Source organism: Lissotriton vulgaris, unplaced genomic scaffold, assembly GCF_964263255.1.
Source record: "Lissotriton vulgaris unplaced genomic scaffold, aLisVul1.2 SCAFFOLD_4390, whole genome shotgun sequence".
Classification (NCBI taxonomy): domain Eukaryota; kingdom Metazoa; phylum Chordata; class Amphibia; order Caudata; family Salamandridae; genus Lissotriton; species Lissotriton vulgaris.
This window is the reverse complement of record NW_028244531.1, coordinates 54,718-66,045: the sequence shown is the minus strand read 5'-3', so window position 1 is coordinate 66,045 and position 11,328 is coordinate 54,718. Positions and strand designations below refer to the sequence as shown.

At 43.0% G+C, this 11,328-nt stretch overlaps 1 protein-coding gene across 1 annotated transcript; it reads left to right on the top strand.

Moving 5' to 3' along the window:
- The first annotated feature begins 8,773 nt into the window (after window positions 1–8,773).
- On the top strand, window positions 8,774–10,199 carry LOC147667204 (uncharacterized). Its single transcript, XM_086948855.1, has 2 exons — window positions 8,774–9,101; window positions 9,279–10,199. The coding sequence occupies exons 1-2, from the start codon at window positions 8,875–8,877 to the stop codon at window positions 9,949–9,951; spliced, it is 900 nt and encodes a 299-aa protein (XP_086804981.1). The 5' UTR covers window positions 8,774–8,874; the 3' UTR covers window positions 9,952–10,199.
- Window positions 10,200–11,328: the final 1,129 nt, after the last annotated feature.

The following is an 11,328-nucleotide window of genomic DNA, read 5'->3' as shown; positions in this document are numbered from 1 at the left end:
TGATGTTTACATTCAAGACACCCCACATAAAGACTTGCTCCATGCACCACTGAGTACCCCTGGGCATAATGGATGAAAGCAAGGCAAACTGGGTGCAGGCCTTGGCACACTGCCTGGCTTCAAAACGGCCCCTTGACCCCCACCACATGGCCAGGCCCTGCCTGGACCAGGCCTCAAAATGGCCCCCACCCACATGGCCAGGCCCAAACAACACCCCAAAAAGTCGAAAAACACATAGAAATAACCACAATCCAATGCCATCCATGCCCTCAATGATGTTTAAATTCAAGACACCCCACACAAAGACTAGGTCCATGCACCACTGAGAACCCCTGGGCATATTGGTTGAAAGCAAGGCAAACTGGGTGCAGGCCTGAGCACACTGCTTGGATTCAAAATGGCCCCTTGACCCCCACCACATGGCCAGGCCCTCCCTGGACCAGGCCTCGAAATGGCCCCCACCCACATGGCCAGGCCCCAACAACACCCCAAAAAGTCGAAAAACACACAAAAATCACCACAATCCAATGCCATCCATGCCCTCAATGATGTTTACATTTAAGACACCCCACAGAAAGACTTGGTCCATGCACCACTGAGTACCCCTGGGCATAATGGATGAAAGCAAGGCAAACTGGGTGCAGGCCTGAGCACACTTCCTGGCTTCAAAATGGCCCCTTGACCCCTACCACATGGCCAGGCCCTGCCTGTACCAGGCCTCAAAATGGCCCCCACCCACAAGGCCAGGCCCCAACAACACCCCAAAAAGTGGAAAAACACACAAAAATCACCACAATCCAATGCCATCCATGCCCTCAATGATGTTTAAATTCAAGACACCCCACAGAAAGACTTGGTCCATGCACCACTGAGTACCCCTGGGCATAATGGATGAAAGCAAGGCAAACTGGGTGCAGGCCTGAGCACACTGTCTGCTTTCAAAATGGGCCCTTGACCCCCAGCCACATGGCCAGGCCCTGCCTGGACCAGCCCTCAAAATGGCTCCCACCCACATGGCTAGGCCTCAACAGCACCCCAAAAAGTCGAAATACACGCAAAAATCACCACAATCCAATGCCATCCATGCCCTCAATGTTGTTTAAATTCAAGACACCCCACAGAAAGACTTGGTCCATGCACCACTCACTACCCCTGGGCCTACTGGCTAGTGAGGCTTTACAGGCACCCCAAAATGAAATAAAAAATCAACATATAACAGTGAGCTAAAACTCCATGACATAAATGAGAAGTAAGTTAAAAGAAAACACAGAAACCGTTTTATCATGCACCCATGACTAACCCGGGGCCTACTGGATACTGTGTCTACCCACAATATATATATATTTTAAGTTGTAAACAAAGTTTTAAAACTGTATTTGCAGCAACTGCAATGCCCCAAACAAACAACACCAACTTACTTGTAAAATCTCAAGTCCAAAAGTGATCCAAACTTCAAAGTCCAACAATTCCTCAAATGCAAATATCCAGCAGCAGCCACAAAAAGTAATCCTTCCAGCTCCAGATCCAAATCAAAAGTGACCAGGACATGGACAAAGCACTGGGAGGAGCCTGCTGGACAGGAACAGGAAGTTGGAAACTCTGGGGCACTTCCTTCCTCCCACCCCCCTCAAAAAATTGACTCCTTGCACCAAAAAGTGCAGCCAAATGTCAATCTTGGTTTATGCTTCCTGCGGTGGATTTCTTGTGCAGATTTGCAATTTTTGCAATTTCGGGAAAGCGAGCTGGTCAAATCTCCCGCCGGAAGTCAGCTGCGCGCCGCATCAATCATCATATGTACTCATACACCTATACAGACCCCCCAGGATATAGCGGCATGGATTCGCAAATTTAGCGGCACAAATATGGAAATTTAGCGGCACAAATATGGAAATTTAGCGGCATTTTAGCGGCACTTTATTTTACTCATAAGCATTCATTTTCAGCCTTAAATCAATGGAAACTGTTTTAGCAGAGTATTCCACTTTGATTAGGCAATCTGGAATATGGAATAGAGGAAGCAGCCCACAGGTGAAGGCTGTTATCCCTTGGAATTGCAATTCTTCATCTGCCAGTTGGGCTAAACAGAAGGGTGAGGTCTAAAATTTTGTAATTCAAAAAGTGGGTCTAGAGGTACTCTAAAACCATCCCTTCCAAGGCACTCATGAAGTTGTCTCCATATTACAAGAAGACTTCCACTCTAGTGTTCAGATCATTCAATAAATTTTTTTATTTCATCACAATTAGGTATGATCCTTTGTGTATAAATTTCTTTGTAGTTTACATAGTTATCATCATCATTTAGACATTGTCATCATGTAACATCCAATGCATTTCGGGCATGCAGTAATATGCCCTTCGTCAGGGAAAACGACACTGTCAAAAATTAAATAAAAAGGCATTGTAACTAATATGAAAAATCATGTGACATGTATTCAAAAAACAATATATCAAAAAACCGACAATATGGTGATTGGTGTTTACAAACAAGAATTGCGTGAGGTGAGTGAAAAAAGAACGTGATTTGCATAGATAGCATGCATAGTGGAAAGCCGGCGGTATAATCAAAATAGTGGAGAGCTGATCAAACTCACATGACTGGGGTATCCAGTTTAGAGTGAAATCTGTAGGGAAACAGGTAAAGGAAACGCGGCTCTTACAAACAAGGTTCTTGCAAAAAGTACACGAATGTAGTCCTAAATTCACGCATATGAATGCGCTCGTATACTCTACTAACCTTAATCTGTGGAAGTGTAGGTTCCACTCGGATCGTCTCGCGGTACGGGCTGGTACACAGTTCGCCAGTATACGCAATTATTTTAAACAGAGTTCCGGTCATGTGACGTGTGACACGCAACAGACATGAAAAAAAGACTAACGGGCGAGCCTCCGTGTATTTATATTATGTACACATGAAATGTGCACGTTGATGTTGTGTTCTGGCCAGAACAGAATAAAAAACGGTGATAATAATCTGAAAAATCAAAATCTATAAACTGAAACCAAAATAGTTAACTTCGAAAAATATAAGGTAAAGTCGGGATTCGAACCATAAATGTCCGAATTAATAGTAGGGCGATATGTGTCTGTAGCCAAAGTGAAAAACGATAAGACGCAAAAGATATGTGTGAGTGTAAGTGTCTGATGTGTATATGAACAACACACAGTATACACAAGATGCAGTCTCAAGAGCAATTTATGAAGATTTATAAATAACATGCATATTCTATTCTTTCATTGAGCCCCATTGGTTTCTGGGTAGAAAGTTTCTGTATCCAATAATTCTCTCTCATCAGTAGGAATTTGGTGTTATTTCTCCCTTCAATTTTTTGAACGCATTCCAGGATGATGAATTTAATTTGGGACACGTTGTGATTTTCTTCTGTAAAGTGCATCGATAGCGCCGACTTTGTATTTTTTAGGCGTATATTGGATCTGTGTTCGGTTAATCGTACTTTGATGCGCCTCTCGGTTTTTCCCACGTACATCTTACCACATGGGCATCTAATGCCATATATCAAATTGCTTGATTCGCAGGTGGCATTGACTCTCAATTTGATTGGGTAACCTTTGGAGGGATGGCAGATAGTATTGCCTCGGATCACACTGTTGCAGTTGCCACAGTTAAGACAGGGTTTGGTTCCTGTGAATGTTGTATTGACCGGTAATTTCTGGTGAAGAATTTCGCCTATATTCTTTGATCTAGTGAATGCAAAAATTGGAAGTTCTCTGAAAGATTGTTTGAAATCCGGCTCAATGTTGAGAATTGACCAATGTTTCAATATAGCTTGTCTGTATTTTTTGCTCGAAGTGGAGTATTTAGATACTACTACTGTTCTTGTCTGTTCAGTTTTAGTTTTGGTGGTTAGTAGCTGTTTTCTTTCGATTTGATCAATCTTCGTCTTTGATTCGTCTACCAAAGCTTGTGGATAACCTCTTGAGGTGAATTTCTTGGCCATTTCACTGAGTCTAATGTTGAGAGTATTTTCTTCTGAAGTGATTCTTTTGACCCTGGCCATCTGTGAAAATGGTAAGTTTTTGATTAGATTGGGTTGGTGAAAACTTGAGTATAGCAACATATTATTTCGATCTGTTGGTTTGACGTATAAGTCAGTCACAAATCCCTCTGTAGTTATCATTACTTTCACATCAAGAAAATTAACAGTCGTGTCTGACATGACCCATGTTAATTGAATTCTTTGATCTATCTCATTAAATTTGGTTAGTTCCATCTGTAGCTTTTCTTGTGTATTTGTCCATACGATGAAAAAATCATCAATGTATCTGATCAATAATTTCAAATTTTGCGTCCACTCATTGTTGGAGAAGATATGTCGGTTTTCATACCACTGCATGAATATATTAGCATACAGAGGGGCTGCTGAATTGCCCATAGCCATGCCTGTCAATTGTTGGTACCATGTTTCGTCAACTTTGAAATAGCTATGGTATAAGATGAAATACATCAGTTCCATCAGAAAAGTTTGAAAGTCATGATCGAGTTCGGAATTCAGAAGTGCAGATTCAATCGCTTCAATACCCATATCGTGGGGGATGCTGGTGTACAAACTGCATACATCAGCTGTACATAAAATTAGTTTTTCTGCTGGATCCAGCTTTAATTGTTGCAATATCTGCAAAAATTGGGACCAATTGGTTCGTGCAAGCCAACTTATTGACCGATATCTTCAACCTATAGTACAATCAATGCGTACATATGTCAAAGACACGTCCCAATTTTTGCAGATATTGCAACAATTAAAGCTGGATCCAGCAGAAAAACTAATTTTATGTACAGCTGATGTATGCAGTTTGTACACCAGCATCCCCCACGATATGGGTATTGAAGCGATTGAATCTGCACTTCTGAATTCCGAACTCGATCATGACTTTCAAACTTTTCTGATGGAACTGATGTATTTCATCTTATACCATAGCTATTTCAAAGTTGACGAAACATGGTACCAACAATTGACAGGCATGGCTATGGGCAATTCAGCAGCCCCTGTGTATGCTAATATATTCATGCAGTGGTATAAAAACCGACATATCTTCTCCAACAATGAGTGGACGCAAAATTTGAAATTATTGATCAGATACATTGATGATTTTTTCATCGTATGGACAAATACACAAGAAAAGCTACAGATGGAACTAACCAAATTTAATGAGATAGATCAAAGAATTCAATTAACATGGGTCATGTCAGACACGACTGTTAATTTTCTTGATGTGAAAGTAATGATAACTACAGAGGGATTTGTGACTGACTTATACGTCAAACCAACAGATTGAAATAATATGTTGCTATACTCAAGTTTTCACCAACCCAATCTAATCAAAAACTTACCATTTTCACAGATGGCCAGGGTCAAAAGAATCACTTAGAAGAAAATACTCTCAACATTAGACTCAGTGAAATGGCCAAGAAATTCACCTCAAGAGGTTATCCACAAGCTTTGGTAGACGAATCAAAGACGAAGATTGATCAAATCGAAAGAAAACAGCTACTAACCACCAAAACTAAAACTGAACAGACAAGAACAGTAGTAGTATCTAAATACTCCACTTCGAGCAAAAAATACAGACAAGCTATATTGAAACATTGGTCAATTCTCAACATTGAGCCGGATTTCAAACAATCTTTCAGAGAACTTCCAATTTTTGCATTCACTAGATCAAAGAATATAGGCGAAATTCTTCACCAGAAATTACCGGTCAATACAACATTCACAGGAACCAAACCCTGTCTTAACTGTGGCAACTGCAACAGTGTGATCCGAGGCAATACTATCTGCCATCCCTCCAAAGGTTACCCAATCAAATTGAGAGTCAATGCCACCTGCGAATCAAGCAATTTGATATATGGCATTAGATGCCCATGTGGTAAGATGTACGTGGGAAAAACCGAGAGGCGCATCAAAGTACGATTAACCGAACACAGATCCAATATACGCCTAAAAAATACAAAGTCGGCGCTATCGATGCACTTTACAGAAGAAAATCACAACGTATCCCAAATTAAATTCATCATCCTGGAATGCGTTCAAAAAATTGAAGGGAGAAATAACACCAAATTCCTACTGATGAGAGAGAATTATTGGATACAGAAACTTTCTACCCAGAAACCAATGGGGCTCAATGAAAGAATAGAATATGCATGTTATTTATAAATCTTCATAAATTGCTCTTGAGACTGCATCTTGTGTATACTGTGTGTTGTTCATATACACATCAGACACTTACACTCACACATATCTTTTGCGTCTTATCGTTTTTCACTTTGGCTACAGACACATATCGCCCTACTATTAATTCGGACATTTATGGTTCGAATCCCGACTTTACCTTATATTTTTCGAAGTTAACTATTTTGGTTTCAGTTTATAGATTTTGATTTTTCAGATTATTATCACCGTTTTTTATTCTGTTCTGGCCAGAACACAACATCAACGTGCACATTTCATGTGTACATAATATAAATACACGGAGGCTCGCCCGTTAGTCTTTTTTTCATGTCTGTTGCGTGTCACACGTCACATGACCGGAACTCTGTTTAAAATAATTGCGTATACTGACGAACTGTGTACCAGCCCGTACCGCGAGACGATCCGAGTGGAACCTACACTTCCACAGATTAAGGTTAGTAGAGTATACGAGCGCATTCATATGCGTGAATTTAGGACTACATTCGTGTACTTTTTGCAAGAACCTTGTTTGTAAGAGCCGCGTTTCCTTTACCTCTTTCCCTACAGATTTCACTCTAAACTGGATACCCCAGTCATGTGAGTTTGATCAGCTCTCCACTATTTTGATTATACCGCCGGCTTTCCACTATGCATGCTATCTATGCAAATCACGTTCTTTTTTCACTCACCTCACGCAATTCTTGTTTGTAAACACCAATCACCATATTGTCGGTTTTTTGATATATTGTTTTTTGAATACATGTCACATGATTTTTCATATTAGTTACAATGCCTTTTTATTTAATTTTTGACAGTGTCGTTTTCCCTGACGAAGGGCATATTACTGCATGCCCGAAATGCATTGGATGTTACATGATGACAATGTCTAAATGATGATGATAACTATGTAAACTACAAAGAAATTTATACACAAAGGATCATACCTAATTGTGATGAAATAAAAACATTTATTGAATGATCTGAACACTAGAGTGGAAGTCTTCTTGTAATATGGAGACAACTTCATGAGTGCCTTGGAAGGGATGGTTCTAGAGTACCTCTAGACCCACTTTTTGAATTGTATATTCAACGTCGTTGGACTCTCGACGTTACCTTCAGGTGCACCGACTAACTTGAGAATAATCAGGAGTAAGATAATTAGAAACGCAGTGCATTTATCCCAATCTAATCAATTTATGTGTCTAAAATTTTCTGACACATTTTATGATGTCAATTCCTGTGAGGTCATGGGTCTTGATGCCACTTCCTGTGATGCGACGTGCCATGTCGCGCTCAATGATGTCACTCAACGTGATGTCACGCGCTATGCTGCCTAACTTGGTTAGACTCGACCCAATTCTGTTTTTTAGGACCTGTGCCCTCCTAAGAAGTGAAATAAAGACAAAACAAGACAACAGGCCTCCTCCATCCGTTTACCCAGAATCGGGGAGAACATCCCTGTCTCCATCAGGGCCGCCCCAGCGCGGATGCAATGCAGGGATTGAGTGACAGGCACTCACCCACACCTGACCCCCCATGCATGTCTGGTTTCTGCCCCAAAGCTCTCCTGCCTCTGAAGTCATGGTTCCTGCCCGAGGGGCAGGCGCAGACTACAAATGATGCGGAAATGAGCCCTGTTCCTTGGGAGGGCCGTGCCAGGGCTTAGAAGCCCCGCTGCGAGTCTAGACTGCGGACGGGGCCCCCCGTGCAACTCACGACACCCACAACGAGGAGCTTCACATGTTGTAATCAGGGGGCCCGGCCTGGAAAGGATAAAAAGAATGCGGCCCCCCCTTCCAGCCATAAAAGAAAAATATGCCCCTAATGGGAGGACCCGGGGGGTTGGCTTCTCGTGCAATGACACACACCGACCCCAAAACCACTGCAAGCCCCTGACACCTGCCAGCCTCAGAATTACTGGAGGGTCTGTCTAGCATACACTCACTCTTGGCACAGCAGTCCTACGAGGTTTCCAGCTTCCCCCTGACTTTTTCAGTAGTATTATTGCTACATGCCTGTCCCGGGTCCATCCTGTGTTTCTATTTCACTGCCTACAGGTGACAGATTGACACCAAATTGTCCTCCGTTTTTGCCTGCTATCCAAGTAGCTTTGTTGCCCTGCGCAGTCCCCAGCTTTCTGGAAAACTTTTACTAGTTTTGACACATCTCTTCACTTGGGAGCTTGATCTAAGCCTGACGACTTTAGTGGGGTCAAGCAGCCGACTCTTGTGAGATGATCCTTTCTATGGGTTGGGATTCGAGTGCATGCCCTGGAATTGGTTGAATAGAGGTCTGGAGTGAGGAGGAAACATGGGCACTCCCTGCCTCCTCTCTTCTTGAAAGTCTTCTGAAAGACAGAGTTGGACTACATGGGCCCTCTTCAATAACAGGAATTCAAGATGCTGGTCCTCCGTGGATAAAGGGAAGCCCCGTGCCTGAGACAAAATCTACAAACTCCTTTAGAAGGATATCTGTGAATCAGCGGGTTCTAAATGTAATCAAAATCCTATGGCTCCACCTTGAAACCAGACACAACTGCCTTTTAAACAGCCTCAGCAAAGGCTTCAGTAATTACTACCAAATGAGTAAGCCGTCTAAGTTTCCTTGCGGAGCTCGCGCTGCACGGATCATCCTCCAGGCCTCCCCACGGCTCCAGATACGGTGAAAGCAACTCCGCAGCGGCAGGAAGATGTCCGACATTGATCTATCCGATGCAGTGCCTGGAGGACCAGCACCTACTGTGCAAGGGACCAACCCACAGCAACCTCCTAACTTTTCCCCAAATCCTTGGGGGCAGTACCCAGGGGCACCTGGAGCATGGCAGCCATACCCAGAGGCACCTGGAGCTTGGCAGCCATACCCAGAGGCACCTGGAGCTGGGCAGCCATACCCAGGGGCACCTGGAGCATACCCAGGGCCACCTGGAGCTTGGCAGCCATACCCAGAGGCACCTGGAGCTGGGCAGCCATACCCAGGGGCACCCGGAGCATACCCAGGGGCACCTGGAGGCCGGCAGCCATACCCAGAGGCACTTGGAGCTGGGCAGCCATACCCAGGGGCACCTGGAGCATACCCAGGGGCACCTGAAGCCAGGCGGCCATACCCAGGGGCACCTGGAGCCGGGCAGCAATACCCAGGGGCACCTGGAGCCGGGCAGCCATACCCAGGGGCACCTGGTGATGGATGCCAATTCCCTGGAGAGCCTGGTGGCAGGATGACATTTCCTCTATTTCCTGGTGCAGGACAGTCTTTCCCGGGATTTTCTGGTCCTACACCAGCACCAACTGGACCAAGTGCCCCCCAACCAGGTGTTCCAGGTGGGCCTACGCCACAGTCTGGGCCTGCAGCACCACTGAAAATACCATTCAACTTGCCACTGCCATCAGGAATAATGCCACATTTGTTAATAACTTGTAATGGTGCAGTTAATAAGAACACTCGCAGGTTCCCCTTTGATTTTAAAAGACAAAACAACATTGCTTTCCACTTCAATGTTCGCTTTGATGAATCCCATAAAGTTATTGTGCGTAACTCCCTGATAAAAGATCGCTGGGGATCCGAAGAAAGACAAGCTCCCAAGTTTCCATTTGAATGCGGCAAACCATTCCAGATCCAGTTTTTGTGTGAGGCAGATAGTTTCAAAGTGGCCGTCAATGGTGAACATCTGTTGCAGTTCAAACACCGTGTGACAGAACTAAATCAAATTAGAGTTCTTTCAGTCTATGGAGACGTCACTTTGACGAGTGTTATGCCTACCATGGTATAGAATATTGGATTATTTGTTGACGAGGGTTATGCCTACCATGGTATAGAATATTGGATTATTTGTTTAATCTTTCACCAGTGATTTCTTGAATGTTTGAAACTGTAACATCGTAAACTTTTTATACTAGAAAATGTATATTGTTCATCTACTTTCTCCTGCTCCATTGTGATTCTTTATCACAACTTCTGTAACTCAGTGAAAATTGATTCTATATTTCTGAAGTAAAATAAATGGTTGTCTGCTCAAAATTTGTACATAGCAGCACAAATAAAAATGTTTACTGCTGAGACAAGAAGAAACTCCTACCAAATGACGCCCACAATAAAGGCACTCGACTCGTTCTTCTAGCCAGCGCGCAAAATGGAGACGCGCTACAAAGCTAAAACATAAGGCAACAAGCCTCCATTTATACATCCAGAATCTAAAACGACATCCCTATATCCATCAGGACCCCTCCCCCAACCCTTTTGCCCATTGGAAAAGAGGTGAAGATATTAATCTTTACAGAACAATATATAATGGCCCTTTCCCTCTTTGTTACCTGCCAGAGCCGAGGATAACAGGCGGGGGCGTGAAAAACAAAGCCTCATTAACAAGTGAAAGGTCTTTTAATGACCTGCAAAGTACTCGGGTGCAGCTGGCAGCTCAAAAATTGACTGTCTGTGTGTGTCCCGGGCAGCTGCTGACACACACGAGTGGGGGGGGGGTGCGTCGCACAGCCAATAAAAGGCATTGTTTGTTTTGCTGTCTCCCGGTAGAGACACTTTTTAGTAAATATCGTGGTCAATATGGTTATTATCGCGGCCATCGCTGTAATTTGCCGATTTCGCGATTTTTTCGTGTATTGCGAAATCGCGATAAACTGGAGGGTCTGCCTATACATCCTATTACACACCAATATTCATCCATAGAGTTACTTACACACATGCTCGCACATGCAAATAAACTATCAAACATCCATTTACTTGCATATACAGCCATACACACAAACATACAGATACTGACTCTCTTAAACAATCACTTATAGAAACACATACTTAGTTATACAGGAACGCTTCAAATCTCTTACTCTCATATATACTCACTTATATACACCTATACTCACATATAGTAGTTTAACACATATGTACTTAGTCATAAAGACAGTATTGAGACAGTCATTCACTCACTAACACACCTATACACACACTCATCCACTCATACAGTTCTGCACACATGCTGTCTTCAAAACACATATAAACAGTGAGTCAGTGAGTCACTCATTGATGCATCTATGTGCTAAGTAATATCCCCCACCAAACCATATAAACACTCAGACATTCATACTGATACTCAAAAAAACAACTAATAACCTATATAGACACTCATGTAGTTACT

What these genes read in the sequence shown, in the direction of transcription:
- LOC147667204 (XM_086948855.1), top strand. Translation starts at nt 8,875, where the DNA reads ATGTCCGACATTGATCTATCCGATGCAGTGCCTGGAGGACCAGCACCT. An exon ending in GCACCTGGAGCATACCCAGG is followed by an intron (nt 9,102 to 9,278) that starts GCCACCTGGAGC and finishes ACCTGAAGCCAG; the next exon opens with GCGGCCATACCCAGGGGCAC.